Source organism: Gallus gallus, chromosome 10, assembly GCF_016699485.2.
Source record: "Gallus gallus isolate bGalGal1 chromosome 10, bGalGal1.mat.broiler.GRCg7b, whole genome shotgun sequence".
Taxonomy (NCBI): Eukaryota; Metazoa; Chordata; class Aves; order Galliformes; family Phasianidae; genus Gallus; species Gallus gallus.
The window spans coordinates 4,531,046-4,551,130 of record NC_052541.1 but is presented as its reverse complement, the minus strand read 5'-3'; the positions used below and the strand labels follow the sequence as shown (position 1 = coordinate 4,551,130).

Here is a 20,085-nt window from a genome sequence, read left to right as displayed (position 1 = left end):
ACCATATGGGATGCTCAGGCAAATTAATATAAACCAGCAGCCTCCGCAAATCTAAGCATTTTAATAGAATTGGATAATAGAGGGATATGACTTAATTTTAACCAGCTCCTCAATGCCAGCATCTAACATGCCACAGCAGTCAGCCAGCTGAATACTGGCTACATAGTGAAATAAGTACATAATTAGACTGACAGATGACCCATTGCTACAGTTTACATTTGCTAACTAGTTGCCCCTTCATCCCCCTTTAGATCTCCAATGTCATCTAGAACACAAAGAAAAAAAAAGTGGCAGTTCTGAATGGAATTAAGCCAGAGCTTTAAGCCTGTATTGACCAATTGGACTAAGTACACATATAACTGAAGCTGAAAAAAAAAAAAAAAAAGGAAAAAACCACCCACCAAACCTAAACCATCTATCCTAAAAATATGTCCGTACCTATCTTAAAAATCTTCTTATGCTACAGCATGAAGTGCACTAGTTGTTATAAAACAAATACAAGTTGGCTGTTTCCCAGAGTCTTGGTATGGATAAGCCCACCTCATACATACAAAGGGCAGAGACTAGTGACATCTAGGATGCAGAGATCATAATCCATGGGATCATCTTTTCCTAGCATAGTTACAAGGTTTTGAGCTCTCAAACCATCCAAGAAAAGCAATATCTTACATTCTAAATACTGCCTGATGGATTTAGTATTCATTTTAATTTGAATAAAAGAAAATCTGACTCAGAGTACTTTCTATTTAACAAGCTTGTAAACGTACATCATCAAAACATTGGTTTGACTGCAGACACTTTGCACAAGCTAATTTCAAACATCAGAAACAGAAAAAGAATTTCCCCCAATAGGATGAAATAGTCATTGACTTCAGAATCAATTAAAACAGTTTCCTGAATTTGTACCTAGTGTCCACATCTCTGATCGTGATCTCACATTTTGAATAAAAGAAAGAAAACAAATTATAAAATCACTAAGAAAACAAAAAAGAAAAGTGCATATGCTTAGGAACACAGTACCTATTGGTAACAATAAGGTTTGCCCTTTTCCCTCTTGGAAGCACACAGTGGTATCGGTACTTCTCGTTTTCCAGCTTTCTTATGTGCAATTTCTGAAACAGAAAATGAAAATATTTGGCCTGTACAAACAGAAGTCGAAGCAACGTTTTCAATTCAAAAGCCTGTCAAAAGGGTTACCTAGTTGAACTGCTTCTTTCAAGGCAGGCTCTCACAGTGTTCCCAGTCCTGAAGCATCAGTGAAATATCTGATCCCTCCCACCATTCAAAAGGGAGAACATGACACTACAGTGTAATCAGACTACTTATTTACCTTGAATTTCTTTTTTGTGCTAATTATTGTTTAGTAATTCCTATTCTGCTACATCCTATGTTGCAGACTTGATTCAAGAGTGAAAATCCTGTGACAGTAGCTTTGAAGAAGAAGATAATGCCTGGCTTAAACCCATAGAAACAACCAAGTTCCAAATACTCAGTACTCCTCAAGGGTCAGCTTCTAAAGCACTGAAACAAGCACGCTTATTCAACATTCAAAGTATGGAAGGGATATGAAAGTGCAGATCAAACTATCCACCACGTTTCTGTTAGACAGCTATAAATTAAATGACCAACGACACAGAGAGGTTTAGAAAAGCTTTCAAATACCACTGAAGTGCTTTCTAACTATTTTTATGTTTTTAAGTATTTTTTGATGAAGTATTTTCCTGATTTTCCATTCTACATGCCACTTAAGTGAAGAGTGACTTTTTCTACATATGTCACCAGCTTTGCAATATGCAATCAACTCCAAAGCGTGGTATTGCAGAGTCTCACAGTAAATCTTGAATAACATTCATAATAATTTTAGCTTAGAGACATCACATTTCAGAGTGATACATCAATGAATTTGAGGGAAGTTCCAATTTACTTCTGTTATTGGGGAATTCAGCCACTGTGTATCAATTAAATTTAAGTTTACTGTTAATCTAGAAAGGGTACTCTGGAAACAAAGAAGGGAAGAACAACCACCACCACCCAGTATAGTTTTAGTTATTCCCTGTAAATAAATGACGTCCTCAATTTCCATAGCTGACTCTATGAACTGACTCCATGTTCATCTGTCTATGGTCAATCACATAGGCTAAAAGCTCAATACAGAACAAGTAACCACAAAGAAAGCTGTCATTCCAGCCTATTTCAGAATCAACTGAAAGAAATCTCAACATTTGCATTTTATTCTCATTTATTTAAAGTTTAACAAATGTCTCAAAGCATCATCATACATTTCAACAGATCCCAGAAAAACCCTTTAAGATCAAACATGGATAAATGTGCAGTAAATGAAATCAACAGTATAGTGTTTTCCTGGGGTTGATCCCAAGGGAAGTGATATTAAAATATATATAATTTTTGAACCAACCAAAAATATAGGTTCCCCTTCTTCTATAATATATACTGGTATAATCAATTTCTGACCATCTTAGAACTCTGATACTGTAAAACAGACATGAAAGAAAAACACACCACAAAAGACTGCTCATCTCACTCTTTGTACTTCTTCAAAACAGAGAAAGACAGCAGGAAGCGATGAAAACTACATGAACTCACATTTTATACCCAAACTGTAGCTGATTCAGTTATATAAATCTGAATATATATAAACTTAAGTACAAGAAATGAAAAGCAAATAACATCACTATGCAAGACCACAATTCAGAAGTCACAACTCACATTCTGAATCTTTGTTGGATATGTAAAAAGTGAGACATACTGCACTTTTAAACAAATTTATTCATAAGCTTATTCCTCTATTTAAACTCAAAACTTTGGTGAGAAAGTCTGGTTTTCTAACCCTAACTTCAAACACTATCCTGGTATTAAGTTTTGTATACCAAGACAAGAACTTCCATGGAGCTCTCAGCCCAAGAGATGCAGTATTTGTCAGAGCTGTACCAACACTCCTGATACAAATTCAATGCATTACAGTAGTGCATTATGTAAAAAGAGGGTTGGGACAGTTGATGCAAATTCCTTTGTGATCTGCATACAGTGTTCAAATTCAGGCATCTTTATCAGAAGCTTTTATTTTGATAAGACTACTACAGCACTTTTAAGAAGTTCAATTATTGTTATTTCACATGGAAGTGAAAGAACTAATGGATATATACACAGCAGAACTGAAACTCAACTAGATACAGAATCTGCAGTTCCTTGAAAGATGTTTTTCTTGCTGCAACACAGTAGTATCACCTAATTATTCCTCAAGTACTTTGTATTCTTAATAAAGCTGCATGTATTAAGTAGGAAATGAGGCAAAGCAGCACTATAAACATGAGTAAGAACACATCACATCCTGTCAGACCTTAAGTGCCGGGGACAGATGGGAGTCCCCTCATCAGAACAGGCAGTAATACCCATACACTGAAAGGCAACAACTAACAAAGCCTTGCACAAAGATAAAGCTCATGAGAAAACTCATTTCTCAAGAAACAGTTCTCCTCAAGTTGCCATATTTTTTTTCTTTGATTTCTCCAACTGTACATAGATTTCACATAACGCATTCCTTACTACTTTACTACTAAGCCTCACCGTGTGAGCTAGAGACATGCCCTGCAAGATATCACATCTGGAACCTTGTGTAGCCCCAAGGCTACATCTAGCATCTCTGGAAAAATGAACATTGTAATCAATCAGGCTAATCCATCCCACTGCTCTGTGGGGACTGTGCACCCAAAAAAAACCAAACAAACCCATCACCCTCCTGAGAGGAAAAACAATAGCAACAAATTTGGCTTTTACGACATGATCTACAAGTATGCTCACCCTAGGTATGGCTCTAACATTTAGGAACATCCACGTTTTTATGTAAAGCATCTTTTATCCAATCACTGGATATTTTTAAGGCATCCATTCCTTAAGGTAACATGACAAGGTTTTAACCTTGGATACAAATATATTTATTTTAAAAGGATATACATATTAGAGTAAATTAAGTAAGTCAAAGCAGAGCAATTAGAAAAATATTTTGCACAGCTCCTCTTTAGAGGAATTAAGTAGGAGTAGTAAGACTGCTAAGCTTTTCCCATGGAAAAGTGAAGGAGCTAATGACATAAGATGCACAGCAGTAGTGTGGCCGGAAAACAAAGCATATTGAAACACGAGGTTTTTAAATTGACTAAGAAGTCAGCTATAATTTGATGCAAATAATGTACTCTGTCAACGGATCTGAACTGTGCCATTAACATGGCTAAAACAATAGGCAATAAGCAGAGCTTTCTCAAATGAATTTGAATTAATTACGCAATTTAATAAGGTAAAAGTCAGTGGCAGAATCAGGGATGATACAATCAAGGCAGGATACAGAAGTATTTGGTGGAGGTAAGAATGGAATTTGAAATAATTTTAACAGCATAGGCAGGAGAATAATTTCTGGGTCAATGTTTGTACGGCAGATAGAAAGCATCAAGTAGCCAGGCATGCAAGAGAATATAGGAATTAAGAATCCAAAACACATCTACATATTACAGTTCTCCAATTATGAATAAATTTTGTTCTTCAGCTCCTTACAGAGGAGGGGGGGAATACAGTTAATGAGATAAGGAAAAAATCCTGGTTGAACTACTTGCAATCTTGGGTTAGAACTGGAATTAAAAAAAAAAAAACTAACACATAAATTAACTTATGGCAAGTAAGTTTGTTTGTACCAACTGACCTTCTGATTTGTTTTCCCTGCTGAAGTATCTTATTTCCTATAAGACACTGCCCATCTTGCTTGGAATTTACACTGAGAAACATAACTTCCCCAATGCTAGCCGCTAGCAAAGACATCAAAACCAGTTTAAAATACGTATGTAAATAAAAGCTATGTTCAATTAATTGGCTTCCAAAAGTAGAAGACTATCTAGAGGACTACGCACAGGCTTCATTCTTGTTTAGTATACAATTCTGAACAAAACAATTTAGGCCTAAGAAAGATACAAATATTAGATGCGCAAAAAATGCAAAACATCCAGTTTTCAGTGCTAATTATGCTACATTCTCCTTTTGATGGATGGAGCAAATAGTGAAACCCGTGAGAAAGCACAAGATTACTGAAAAATATCTTCAGCACAACCTAAAAATAATAGGGGTTAAAATTAAAAAAAAATTCCCTGTATGAAAAAAATCTGTTTTGCTCCATACACAACAATGATAATTTCCCTAAAATAGCTAAAATGAAGAAATCCCTATTACATTTCCTTTCTTGAATCAACTTAAATGAAAAATGTTGACTACTGAGCTCTAAATTCTAGAAAGGTATGCATCTGCTTGAAGTTTTATTCATTTATTATATGAAAGTACTTTGCTCCTACGACAACTTGTTCAGCTTTGTTAATTTACGGTGTTGCGTTAGAAATGAAATGTATGGCATCACTTCCAGTAGAAATATATTTAACTATCAATTCATGTTAATGGTTGACGCTTAATTATGTTACACAGAAAAGTCCCAGAAGATTCTGTGAATGAAATCAGTCAATGAGCTGGCTATAATATCTCTAATTGATAGAATTTCATAGAGCAGTAGTAGTAGAGATGCTTACTTAAAGGCACAGGGGTTCATCAAACATTTAAGTGGTTGGCCTATAGCATATTACAGAAACCAGAAAGACAACATTTTCTTGAAGCTTCTATGGAAACATTATTTCCCTGTAATTATGAAATTATAAGCAAATATTTTCACAGAAGAATTTTCTGTTCAATACTATTTTAAATTTTGTTGCTCATCCATTCATCCATAGCCCTAGCTCTATGGGAATGGTAATATTAACAACCATGTGTACTCAGCACCTATGCTACCATGATTATGTTTTTTCCACTCAAGTGCCCTCAGTAGCTGCCATTCATAAGGAGCTAAGCATTCTCAGAAGAACAGCCATAAAAGAAAAAAGCGCTCCGTTTTCTCACTCCTTTTTCTCACTTAACTAGTCTTACCTTAGATATTCAAGTTCATTTTTAGTTTGGTTTCTTAGCATGGACAACATGAAACACTATTACTACAAAGAAAAGACACGAGAAGTAGGGAGAGGACATGTTAAATGCAATCATGCCCTTAACCTAAAATAATTAATGTTGATAAAAGTTCACAAAGGAAATCAAGAAGAAATACGGAAAACGTTTACTCCTTTATTCCAGTTCTTGCTGCGTATGCCAGGAGAGAAAAAGAAAGAAGAAAAACATTAGAAATAGACTAGGAAATAAGGACTAAAACTGAACATTAAGAAGGAAGTACCAACTTAGCAACTTTTACTTTTTAAATGTCCATCAGGGAAGTTTCTTTACTCTAATATTTAGCAAAAAAAAAAAAATCAATTTTTTAAGGAAGTTGAAATGCAATTCAACTAGACTGATTATTTAGAGCTTGAAAACAGCTACTACTAATTCTCTGTATGTTAGACACATCCAGATGTAAAAGCAGTGTAGATGTTCACAGGATGCTTGTAGTTATGACACACTAGCATTAAAAATAATATAATTAATACCAAAAGGTGGTATTCCCAGAATTCATACAGTTTTGTTCATTGCTAATACAACCAGGAATTCCAGTAATTATAATATATAGAAAATAAATTAAGCAATTCAAGCTCTATTCACCCCATCTAAGAGTTGCTTTGTTTGTGAAGATGACTTACTAGTGTATGCTGGTTTTTCAAAGTATCTCATATGAATGCCAAAATGTTTCTCTTAACATTTCCACGTATTTTCAAAGTACTTTTAATCCTATCTCCCTTCAAAGCAATGCTTTTGTTTGTATTTTTTTTTCCTCTTGAATTTCTATCATTCTATCATATTTCTATCATCCTTTAAGGAATCCTGTGGGTCAGAGAACTTAGAAGTGCATTTACAATGCAAGTCATACCTCAAATAAATCATAACCCTCAGCTTCCACCCTATCGTATGGCCGGATGATGCCATCTTCATGAATGAAACGTGGAGGGCGGAGATTAGGTACTTCTTCTGTTGATTCTGCCACCCTGTTAGAGACAGTGGAACAGCATTCTCATTAGCTCATTACACATTTGAGCTTCACCAATTTATGCTTAATATTCATCCTGTTTACTATCTCACTTAGACTTCACGACTGTCCTAAAGGTGTAAATAACCAAGACACACTGCCAGTAATATACCCAAAATAACCTTAGAGAATTAGCCAACCACAACATAACTTAGAAAAGCTTACTCCAATGCCTTGGCAAGTATTAAGAATTCAAGTTCATTAACATTTTCATAAGTTTCCCTTAAAACACACAAAACCCCACTGCTGAGTTTCAAACTGGTAACGGTCAATTTTTACAGTAAGTCTAAATGACATTTAAACATTTGCATTCAGCAGTACATAAATATACCTCAGAAGGAAAATTTAAATAAGATCCTTAAATTACTTTTTCATAAGGAAAGTGACTGAAATGAGAAAACAAGCTAGTTACTGTCTGTGTGACCTGCAATACTGCAATACAAATTCTAAAGCAGCAATTTTCTGAGATTAACATAACACAAACTCATTAGAGGCTGCTAGGTGTTTCTTAGCCCTATAAATCCTACTGAACATTGTACATAACACAAATGATTTAGTGCCACTATTGGATTATTTCATTATGTGGTGTGCAACATACAGAGACTATGTCAAAACATCCTCTTGACTTCTTACCTTTGAATTCCCTGGAAGGTACTGCTCGCCATATCTACAATACCACCTGTTGGGCGAGCTACCACTCCTACAAGTCCCTTTCCAATTCCTTTAAAGAATCCAGCTGCGCCTTCTTTTTTAGCCCCTTCAGAAGAAAGAGGAGAAAAAAAATGATAGTTTTAATGATCTGCCAGAAGATAGTAGCCACAGAATTAAACCACTATAGCTCCAAACATCATTAGAACATTTTGTCTGAATAGAGCCCACAGGAACTGATTATGCACCATACAGTTACTATGAAGCTCTCCGTACAAGTCACAGATTGCCCATTCAGTCATGCAGTTGTTCATTTAAAGCTTTAGCTGCCTTCAAAGCCAACACAGATAAGGTCAGTAAGGACCCATAAGCCAAGTCCACCTCCTGGCTCCACACAGAACTACCCCAAATCCAAACCCTACGTTTAAGAGCAGCATTCGAGTGCTCCTTGAGCTCCAGCTGCTCGCAGCCATGCCCACTGCCCAGGACAGCCCATCCCATGCCCCTGTCCACTACTGAAAAACCTTTCCCTAACTCCCACCTGACCCTCCCCTGACACAGCTCCATGCTGTTCCCTTAGGCCCTGTTGTTGTCACAGAGAGCAGAGCTCAGTGCTGCCCTCCACTCCCTGTAAGGAGCTGCAGCTGCCATAGGCCTCCTCTCAGCCTGCTCTGCGCTGAACAAAAAACTCAGCCACTCCTCATATGTGTTGTCCCTCAGGCCTTCATCATCTTTGTAGCCCTCATTTGGATGCTCTTAAGCTATTAAGCTTCATGTCCTTCTTTTACTGTGGTGCCCAAACTTGCACACTGTACTTGAAAAGTGAGGCCAGACAGCACAGAGCAGTGTGAGACAACTCCTTCCCTCACTCAGCTGGCAGTGCTGTGCACCCAAGGGGAGGCTGCTGACTCATGTTCAACTTGTTGTCAGCCTGAACCCCCAGATCCCTTTTCATAGGGCTGCTCTCCAGCCTCTCATCCCCTAGTCTGTATGTATATTTGGGATTGCCATGTCCCAGTGCATAATCCAGCACTGCTCTCATTAAACTTCATGTGGTTGCTGATGGTCCAGCCTTCCAGCTTGTCAAGATTTCAGTTTGTCTCTCTGTAAGGCCTCTCCAGCTCCTAACTTAGCATGCATTTGAATCCTGCATCTAGAACATTCATAACAACATCAAAGAGAACTGACCCTAAAATGAAGCCCTGCAGAATCCCAGTGGTCTCCAGTCTAATGTAACTTCATTTATTCTAACTCTTTGAGCCCAACACGTCAGTCAAACTAGATTCTGCTTCTCACATATTCAGTCAAGTCTTCAAGCTAATCTATCAGTCTTCATAAGTCAGTAACAACAAAATAATCTGAATGATCTAAACTGCATATACACCACTGAAGTTAATTATTTCTCTCTAAACTCCATGTTTTTGGTGATACTTGAAATAGAAGAACCACCAGGTGAGTGTTCAGAAAGCACATCTGTTCATCCACTAGCGAAAGGAATACTACACCTCAAATTATCTGCCAACCACATATAAGGAACAGCAGAATAATGATTTAGTGATGTACAGCATGATAATGATGATGATGATGATAATGATGATGAAATATCACTAATGATAGTGATATACAGCAGAATAACAATTAACTTGCAATATTTAAATCACTTGGATGTGAACTTTAATGTAAAATAGATTTTTCTTATATGTTCAGCATCATCTACCATACTGATGAAGTGGCAGCCTTCATGAAAACTTATACTGCTCTTGGGCACTACATCAGATTTATTTATTACAATTTTCCCAATATTTGAAGTCACCCCAAAAATAAAATGCAGTAATAAGACAGCTGTCATCTGCAATAAAGATATAACTTTAGTTGTTCATTACTTTTGCAGTATCAAAAATCTATTAACTCAACATCTGATATGAACGTGCCACAAGTAGCATAACATATAATGTCAAAATCTTAGGACAGAATCATAGAACCACCTAGCTTGAAAAGGACCTTCAGGGTTAAGTTCAACCACCAACTTGACTTACTAAGTACAACCACTAAAGCTATGCCCCTACGTCATAACTTCTAAAGCTTTTTCAATTGGTGTTTAAGTTACTGGTTTTTTTTTTATAGAATCTTTGTTTGTATTTTTATTCTAGCTTTAAAAAACAATCTGGTTACTACAGCAAGCCTAACATAACACATTGCAAAGACAATCCCTAATCGATACAAAAGCAAATAACAGTTGTAAACATATCTGAGTAAAACACTGCAGAAGGTTGCATTTGATCTAGAAATATAATCTTCCTACACTTTAGCATGACAGAAATTTCTTAAAATTAAAAGTCTATATAAATCTTAATAATAAAAAAGCCGTAAGTGGTGCAGTGCAGGCTTAGAACTTACCCTCTACAGGTTTAGTAATGATTCCTGTCACACCCCCAACAACACCCTAGAACAAAGAAAATAATTAAATCCTACTTAGAAGATCGAATGCTATTGTCCAGCTAGGCAACCAATAATCTCATCTTCATTTTAAAAGTTGATACTGAAGTTCAACATCAGTATTTTATTTTTACTCTAAAATAGAAAGTCAAAGGGGGAAATGGCTCAAGTAGCATTTATTTGGCAACAAAGACAAAGAAATCCTTTGTATAATAGTCTGTCAGAATAATTAAGAAAGTTTCTTTCTAACTGAAAGCTCTTCAGAAAACTGTCAGAATTTCCACTTATGAGCGAGTAGTATCAAATATCTAAGATAACATCAAATAACTGGGAAAGACAGTCGAGGCATTAAATGACAGTAAGATAAAAAATTCAGTGTGGTAACTTCTAAACTTTCAGCAAACTCCATCAGAAACTGACACAATGCTTATTACTTGTAATTATTCAGAAATAAGTTGATAAATTTGAATGGCAAGTCATAGAATGTATTGAAATTTAATTTACTTTCATCTAATAAAAATATTTCAGAAATTGTTTACATGGGTTTTTCACACTTAGCACAGGAAACGGGCAAATTCTTTCTTCAACCACAAAAGGTTTCTGACTTCACATAATAAAGAACAGATGACACTTGAGCAGTTTCTATTTCAGAAAAATCTCTCCCACCTAACATGATACTCACTTTCATACACATTCAACTTGACTTAGACTGTGCAAATAAATGAAGAAAATGGAGTTTTTTGTAAGACTTCAGCATGTAAAAAGCTATTTCTATACAGAATAGCTCCAGAGTTCAAATTCACAGCCAAACTGCTTTAATGACAGAATTAACTGGAAGAAAATATAAAGGGTCTAGCTACTTCAGAGGAAAAATTTGTGTTGTTTCTTACAATTTCCCTTTTTAAGACCTTATCTTCAGTTCCTTCTGTCAGCCAAAAGAACAACATAACCTCAAACACTAAAGCTAACAAATGATAGTGAGGACATTGAGTCCCCCTACGACATTATAAAAATTATGTACATGGAAGTACATATTAAGAGCTGATGTATCATATACTCAGTTTCCAATTCATACCCGTAAAAAGCCTTTTCCTCCTTTAGCCAGGCTGCCACTGAAGTCTCTTGGCTGACGACCCATTTCCTCTCTCCGTTTTTGCTGATATTCTTTATCCATAGTAATGGCTGCTAAACCTTTCCCAACAGAACCTGTGATCCTAGACACCACCCCTGCAGCACCACCTAATGGAACAGATCAGAAAGGAAAAGCTATTTTTCTTTCACAATTTAAAAGTAGAAAAACACAGTAAACCGGAGATTTCCTGCATACTGAATTTAGGTATTACTAATTTAGATAAGCTGACTATCACATTGAGTATGATAAGAAATTGGCCTGAAATCCATTAGTTTAGTAGAATATAATTCTTACATCAGCTCAGCATGCATCACATACTGAATGGAAACTGACTTTCTCTACTAACTGCAACATACAGCTGAATAAAACCTAAGTTATCTAAGGTAACTGTAACAACAACATAGGAAAAGTATAGTTCTCAGGCTTTTCCAGATATTCTGGAATCATTAGAATCAGTTTCTTCATTCACCGACACTTTCTTTATTCATCAGTAACATGTTACAAATTCAGTTGTACACACAATTTTTCTGTTTGCTTTTCTGGTCTGCAAAACCAATTTAGATGCTCTCAAGTAAGTTAGGTATGAATGGTCTGTAAGGTGAAGACTGGCAACACTATTGTACATTTACTGCACGACTGTACATTTATTGTACTATTTTATTGCAAGTTAAACTCCTGTTTTGGAAATACGTGATCCATGTGTTAATCTATTTTATCAAATGAGAAACAATAGGATACACACCCACTGTATGTCCAAGAAGACTTTTAACACCAATTACAATGCCCTCAGCAAATTCTTCAGGTCCTTGAACAGCACCCTGAAAATGAAGTCTATTATTATTAGAAGAAAACTATGCACTTACACATGCATTTCAAGCAAGTTCTAGCAATTCCTTTACATCAGCCAGAGCAAGACTGGTTTAATATGGCACTTATTTAAGAGTTGAGAAAACGTTGTTTTTGTTTTTTTTTTAATATTAACTGTGTAGAGTACAATGACAAAAAGACTACAACACTACCTGTTTATTTCATCAGCCTACTATTTATGTATGGCTAAAGAATCAAAGTCATACCTGGAAAGGCTCATAAAAGAAAGCTTCAACTCCCTCAGACAAGCCTCTGATTAAGCCAAATGGGTTTCCAAGAACATCTAACCCAAGTACAAGAACATACATCTGTTTCAGGAACTAAATAAAAACAAAAACAACAGAAAATAAATCAACAACAACAAACAATCCAGAACAGCTTTAACAGCTGCTGTTACACAGTGGAATACATGGGTGATAAATTTTTTTGACTGACTACCCAAGTAAGGTGTTAGAGTACAGAAGCAAGTATTTCTATTGTGAGAAAGACTGGCTAATGTAAAAGACACAGTTTATTTAGGGATAACTAACAGAACACTGTGTTGAATAAATTTACAGACAGAAGGAACAAAAGTAACTACATATATTTCTTCAACATATTTTCAGGAGGTTTTTGTAGTTATGTTTCAGTAATGTGCCTCCACATTCCTACTTCAGTACCAGGAACTTAGGGGAAAAAAAAAAAAAACAGTAGCTTTCATTCATCTTTTCTTTCCTATTTTCCACATTCTATAAAGACAATTATTCAATATTTTATACAAAAACTTGACTAAAATTTACCTCTTCACTATAATGTCTAACAGCTCTCTTCATCAGTTGGTCTCTCTTGTAGAACTGATATTTGATTTCAAAGAACGCAAGTCTGAAAGACAAATGATTGTAAAGTAATTGTATATCATCTATAGGTACTCTTTCTCCTTTTCAGTAGTTCTGGGGTTTTTTTGTTTGTTTGTTTTTTACTTGAGATAATCTTGAAGCTATATTCCCTTGAAAAAGAGAAGAAAACACAACTCTCCTGCATTCCTCCTTTTCCATAGAGGCTCTATCCTTTTATATTGGTGACAATCAGCAAAGTTTAACATAGATCTTCTAATAAAAGTATACAGTACATTTTTTTCAAATTATTAAGAAGACTTCTTTGGCTTACTTGAAAATAAGATCATCCACATCTGTTAGAGTAGCTCCAATACTTTTCAACAGTAAATTAAGAGAATGGATGGCTATCATTTCTTCACCCTTATCTGATGCTTCTGCACCAGAAGCGAGAGACAGACTCAAATGCAACTGTAAAGAAGGAATTAGTAAAACCAACAAGTTAATCCAAAAGGTTGATTGCACCACCTACTTTACTATAAGGAATGAAGAGAGAATTTTTATCAAGTGTCTTATTACCTCAAATCATCTATCACATACCTTAATTGGAGAAATATGAAAAAGTTCAAAAAAGCTCAGCATTGACACATCTGTTAATGAAGTCTCCATTAGTTCTGTGTTAAGTGCATCCACATCTTGCTGAATTAGTTTAGACTATTTTAATAGAAAAAGAAAGCACATACATATTACAAATAAACATATGAAAATATATGAATAAAAGCCAGCACAAAGAATAATTGTGTACAAATACAGCAAAACAGCAAGCTAACTAAATGGTCAGCAACTCCAAAACTGGAAATGGGCTTTTGCATCCCAGACTATAGTAACACTAAGTCTTTTCCTCAGAAGGGTAAACACAAAAATTTCTGTGATTCTTTAGTCCTTCTTGATTACTTGATACGTCCTTGTATTTCTCAATCACTAACAGATATTAATTCCATATTAACTTAGAAATATTAGTAAAGTAACTAACTTCCTGCAGTCATTTGTATTATTATATTTCTTCACCAGGTCAGAATTTTAGATACTGCATCTGAAGATATCATTTCTAAGGAAAGTGATTTTTTTCACTTACACATCACTACTGACAAGTCAGTTAAAAGATTACTCTATATACCCAAACCTTAATCTACTACCCTTAACACTTTGCAGCCACGGTTGAAACAACTGTGTCAAACAATTAAACCTTAAAAGAAAAAACAATTCCACATACCCCTGTATCAGTTACTCAAACTTGTCTGTTAGTAATACCCAACCCTAAATGACAAGGGAAATCCCAATGCTTCGCTGACAATTATTTTATTAAGTCTCTTCATTCAGTGTTCTCTAATGCAATATTCACTAAAATATTCAGAAAAATCACATAGACCCGTAAGAAGCTACTGTGGCAACAATCAGTTTCTCCCATACATTACCCTCTGCCTTTCAGCTTCTGGATCTGTAGATGGAGTGAAAAGTTCACTAAGTGCTGCTAAGAACCCTTGGTCAATTTTCAGTGCCATTTCCTGGATAAGAACCATGAAGTACCTAAAATGGGAAGATGAACAATGTGTATTTGAAAGCATCCAGAATTTAAGCTAAACTTGTACAAGTAACTGAGGTTTGGTTATTCAACAATACTTATTAAAAAAGCAGTATTAACTGTTTATTTACAGTTAGGAGGGCTTAATAGCCATGTGAAATTATGTGTTGTTTTACTGCAGATTATTCAAAACTGACCTAAAAATATCAGCTATCAATTTTTATTTTGTACTGTATGATTTTATGTGCTCTGTTGGTTTCAGCTCAGTAACTTATTTGTTCCTCTTATCCAACTGCCTTCCTTCGTAAGTCATACTATAGAATATTTGCTTCAATAAAATTGACCATCCTGAAATATTACACCTGTATTAGCCAGGTACAAATACTTATAAGTAACCATGAGAATGTTTTCATCTCACTTCAAAGTACAAGAACTCAAATGAAGACACAGACATACTAACTAGAGAAGATATATTTCACAGTAAAATACTGTCTTGAGCTACATTAGAGACCAAATGAGTTGTCTGAGCACCAAATAAACCCATCACTGTATAGCAAACAGGCAGAGATGCAACTCTGATGTTTCAGTTGAAGATGTACACCAGTCTGATTACTAAAGAAATTCCTTAACAATTAATGAGGCCAATTCCTACTTTCTAAAATAAATATTATTTTAAAATGTTTTTTCACTACAGACATTTAAAACTCAATCCAAGTCAGGAGTAGTCTGGAAAGGACAATCCCACTGCTAAAACAGTGTTCACTTTTAAAAAGAATGGAAGATCTCTAAAGATGCATTACAACACATGATTAAACTCACTTAAATTGCAGTACTTTGCTGTATTCATTAAATCTAGTGATAACACTGATGTCAATGAACGGTTTTGGTTCTGAAATGAAAAATAAAAAATAAGTTGTCAAGTTACTAAATTCAAGGCTGTGTAAATTCTGGTATCATTAAAGGTTTTCACTTACCTGAATCCAAAGCAATTGACTTGGGAGGGGCTACTGGGTGAAACACGACAGGGAACATCGATCCTGGTAACTGATTATCAACCTAAAATTACCATATTAATTAGACTCATGTTTAATACCACAATAATCAAAGACCATTTCAGTTTTAGAAGGCTTGGGGAACTTCCTTCTTTTTTTAATATACTTCCATGTTGTTTTCATGCTCCTTCCCCCTTCTTAGGGGAAAGAGAAAGGGAAGGCAGATTTTGCTGCAATAATTTTGAGAAGTTAGTTTTTAAGTAGTAGAAGATCTAATGGTTGGAAGTGTTGCAAAGGGATGCTTATGGAACTTCACACACATTCATTTAGAGGATCTGTAGCTGATGGTATGTTTGACTCTAATAACAAGTACCACCTTCATGCAAAATAAAAACAAAACGTGAAAGAAAGATAAAGAGGAAAGTCTTCCTCAGCATCTGGTCAGAAAAAGCATCAATGTCCTTGATGAGTGCCTCCTTTGTGCAAGGCTCTGAAGGGCAGCCAGTGCTGATGAAGCTGACAGTTATTTTCCTCAGTATTTTCCTCTAACACTAAGCACTTTTGAGAAGTACCTGCTCAAACAATCTACTGGTTAATCTTGTTCATGTATCCGCACTAATAGCACCAACTGGAGTATGCTATTCAGGTACAAATACTGAATGTTAACTTACTGCTAAACATATGTACAGATAAACTGCTGAATATTGGTTTAGTGCCTACTGTCTGCTTTCCAGTAGGTTGGTCACTTTTGTACACAAAGAGCTCTGATTCTCTAGGTACACTATCTAAAGTTACACGTTACATGACTATATACAAGCTATGACTGTACAGAAGCAACTATGATGAATTTTGAAAAAGGTTATTTTATTTATTTTTTCTTCACCTATAAACATTCTTTAGAAACACACTTTCTATTTTAGGGCCCTGTTTTACGTTAATCCATAATTTTATGCAATCCTTTCCATACTGCGCAAAATGACAGGATAGTTATTTTGCACCACTGAGTATTTGCATCACTTCAGCTACCCTGACATCAAAAGGCAAAGAGTCATATCCATCAAGTGGATGGTGCCAGACTCTTCTCTGTGATGTGCAGCAAAAGAACATGAGCCATCGGGAAAGAACTGGAACACAGGAAGTTTCATACAAACACAAGGAAGAACTGAGAGTGGCAGAGCACTGGAACAGGTTGACCAGAGAAGTTGTGGAGTCTCTGAAGATATTCAAGACTCATCTGAACACTTCACTGCACAACCTACCATAGGGAATGTGCTTTAGCAGGAGGGCTGAACTTGATGATCTTCAGAGTTCCCTTCCAACCCCTGCAATTCTGTGATTCGCTGATATACATTACATTTGGAGATACCTCTTCATGTAGATATATGAATACAATAAAATCTTAAGTGTTTACTGTATGGAACATGAGAAAAGATCATACCTGTAGCCAATACAATTGAGCTCGTAAGCTTCTTTGGTGAGGTGACTGTTTGAATTCAACTTGAATTCCTGATAGGAAGTTACGTCGGATGCTGCATCTAACTGGGAGGCGCATTTCCATTGGGACCTTACTGAAATTCACCTAGTAATAGTAAGACAATAGAACAAGTGTATCATTTAATTAAGCTTGAGGATAAAGAACATTTTATAATATTAATAAACAGACTAGTACGTAACACCTGCATTATTCATTACATCGTGATCACCTGTATTACTGAAATTACTCAAATTAAGTATTTGCACAGAAATACATGGAAACACTCAGTTATTTTGACAAGCACATTACATGCAACTTCAATTGTTCAAACTAAAAACACCTCTTATCTTAACAGTTATTCATCACACATTGGTGTGACTGAAGATGTTTACATACAGCTATCTCACTTCCCAGTTCATGCTTCTACCCCCAGTCCTGACAGGTGATCTCTTACTTATTACCAAGTACGTAGGAAATACATCAAATATTGTCTCAATGTTACGTCAGAATAAGATATTTTACTCTATAGAACACAGAACTATTCCAATAAAAAGTTTGCCTCTCATAGTGAGTATCTTTTGATTGGTCATCTATCCTTAATTAACAAAATATAAGTCTATTTTCACTGTTGTTCAGACTCTACAGTCATTTAAATGCTGCAACTCAAAACATACCTCTGTAGTACTGTCCAGTTTATGCCAACCTGGAGTTTGGAAAGCAGTCTTACAAAGATACTTTTGATAGGCTTGTTCCAATACGTTTATTTGTTTCTGATTAAATGGCCTCCATTTCTGCTTCCGTTTTTCTTCCCAGACAACACCAGAACTGAAAGACATACAACAAGGTTAACAATTTTAAAATACTTAAGCCTTTCTTATGCACACGAGCCACATAAAAAGATGCTATCCTCATTTTTCAGGCCTGAATGAACTACTTGCTTCTTTATAGAAACTAAGAAAAAAAGCAAGCATATCACGTTTAAATAAAGTGCACAACAGGAAAAAAGGCAGAACTTCAATTTGCTTAAAAGGTTTCATCCATATTAATCACATAGGCAAGACATTCCTATCAACTCAACCACATTGCTAAATTTACCATATACTGTCAATTTTTGAGTACTCAAGGAAATATTTAGGCCTTTATGTGCACTACCTCGTAATTCCTATGTAGGAGATTTCTTTTTTATTTTCGTTGTTAACAAGAGAAAGTCCAAGACTGTGAATTGACAAGATTATTTCTTGATCAGGTTGCTCTAGCTCTTCAGCTTGTAATGCTTTGGAAACCAACGCAACATCATCTGTGAAAAGCAGCACCCGTTGGCGACCATCCAGGAAAGAAACCCAGTGTATCTGAGTATTTGCATTATATGGAAATTGGCCACATTCATCCTGTATTGGAAAAAATAACAGTTAATATATTACAGGAATACATCCACAATGTTTGTTTATATACATACAGCAACAAGTTAACTGGTACACAAGCAAACCAGAGCTAAAATTATTTTCTGTTGTTGATTCAATTTACTGCACCACATTGATTTAGCAGCATGTTGCATCTCAAACGCTGTGAAGAAAATAAGCTAGCTGTTTTTTTTTTTTTCTTTTTTTTTTTTCCCCTTTTTTTGTTTATTTTTAAGTACTTTTGAAGTGTAGGCACTCTCCAGCAATAGTAGCCGGTGAGAAGAACTTTGGCAATGATTAAGTAAGCAAAGCCCTTTGCAGCAAAGGAAACAACTAGGGAACAACTAAAATCCTGTGCTATGGGGGTAGAATGCATTAAATTGCATACCATAAAACAGTAAAGATGGACAATGATTAAAAAGAGTTCCAAATTTCAAATGCAGAGATTTCTCATTTGTTAATTTGTGAGGCACAAATGAGAGAGATAAAAATCCCCTTCTTAAAAGTCACGTATAAGTAATCATAATGATATACCAAGGAAATAGGTTTTCATACAAACTAAAACCATTTTAAAATAAATGTAGAAAATCTGACTCAAGAAAGTGATTATATGGTAAATGCCTGCTTCTCTATTACTTACCAAAATACCTGATTGGAACAGGATATTCTGGAGTACAAGACAGAGATGCCAAGTTACTGAAGAAACTTTCACTCTGAAAATTTTAGACTTGTTACAGTCCTACTCTGGTTCAGCACTTACTTCTCCCTTTCTGAGATTTACCTTCAGTAGATCATGTTCACCAAAGCTTTGAGAGTAGCCCCAAGTCAATTTTCTTGTTTTAGTTGGATCTGTCCATGCAAACAGGCATACTTGCTTTGGTTTCAACTCCATTTCCTCTTGTAATCCACTGCAGTATAAAATAATAAATTTAAAATAAAGATTATATAATTCCCTGTTTAAAGATCACTGCTTAAAGTCATACAGCATGTTATGGTACCATATACTCTTCTGATCCAGCCTCCTGGAGGTGAGGCATGAAGGACATAGGTGATCAGCTCCAAGCTGTAGCTAGGCTCTTGGTCAACTACGGTCAATACTCCCACTTTATCCTCTCCAGTTTCCCAAACAGTACTAACTGCTTAATAGCAGGTAAAGAATACTTCATTAAGAGAACGATATAGCTTTTTTATTATGTTTTTTTTTTAATTGAAAAAAATTATTTACCATAATGGTAAAAAAAGAACTAAAACTTTCTTCTCAAAGGATATCCACTCTTAAAATAATTATCAATCAGTGAACTGTTTCTTTCACATACCTCTGTTTAAATCTGAGGGAGTCCCATGAAGTATGGTTAACAATAAGAGCTGGAGCAGCTCCCTCATGGTAATCTGAGAAGCTTATAAGAATAGAGTGCTGTGACACATTCACCTCTACCAATAAGCCCCCTGTCTGGAGTGAAAGTTGAGAGAGAAAGTTCAGAATTTGCTCTATGCACAAATTCAAGGTAGAAGAGACTAAGTTATTACTTTGATATCAATCTTCCACGCATCTCTTACAAACAAAAAATTCTCTTACAAAGAAAAAATTCCACATTATCAAGTAACAGTAACATCAAATACATGTAGTGGCTTAATTAAGACATCAGTAGCATTCACAAAATATCTGTATGTTTAAATTAAAATTCATATTCACA

At 35.4% G+C, this 20,085-nt stretch overlaps 1 protein-coding gene across 2 annotated transcripts in view; it reads right to left on the bottom strand.

The window, feature by feature from the left end:
- Window positions 1-20,085, bottom strand: part of VPS13C (vacuolar protein sorting 13 homolog C) — an 82,413-nt gene that overhangs the window by 3,674 nt on the left and 58,654 nt on the right. For both annotated transcript variants that reach the window (XM_001232999.6, XM_004943746.4), the window contains 18 exons: window positions 19,708-19,841; window positions 19,173-19,299; window positions 18,144-18,379; window positions 17,666-17,816; window positions 16,956-17,096; window positions 15,500-15,581; window positions 15,345-15,414; window positions 14,419-14,530; window positions 13,544-13,657; window positions 13,278-13,414; window positions 12,911-12,992; window positions 12,338-12,451; window positions 12,007-12,082; window positions 11,208-11,371; window positions 10,094-10,139; window positions 7,682-7,805; window positions 6,893-7,007; window positions 1,021-1,112 (listed from right to left, as the gene is read on the bottom strand). In XM_001232999.6, coding sequence (XP_001233000.3) covers window positions 1,021-1,112; window positions 6,893-7,007; window positions 7,682-7,805; window positions 10,094-10,139; window positions 11,208-11,371; window positions 12,007-12,082; window positions 12,338-12,451; window positions 12,911-12,992; window positions 13,278-13,414; window positions 13,544-13,657; window positions 14,419-14,530; window positions 15,345-15,414; window positions 15,500-15,581; window positions 16,956-17,096; window positions 17,666-17,816; window positions 18,144-18,379; window positions 19,173-19,299; window positions 19,708-19,841 — 2,117 coding nt within the window. The remainder of the gene's footprint in view (window positions 1-1,020; window positions 1,113-6,892; window positions 7,008-7,681; window positions 7,806-10,093; window positions 10,140-11,207; window positions 11,372-12,006; window positions 12,083-12,337; window positions 12,452-12,910; window positions 12,993-13,277; window positions 13,415-13,543; window positions 13,658-14,418; window positions 14,531-15,344; window positions 15,415-15,499; window positions 15,582-16,955; window positions 17,097-17,665; window positions 17,817-18,143; window positions 18,380-19,172; window positions 19,300-19,707; window positions 19,842-20,085) is intronic.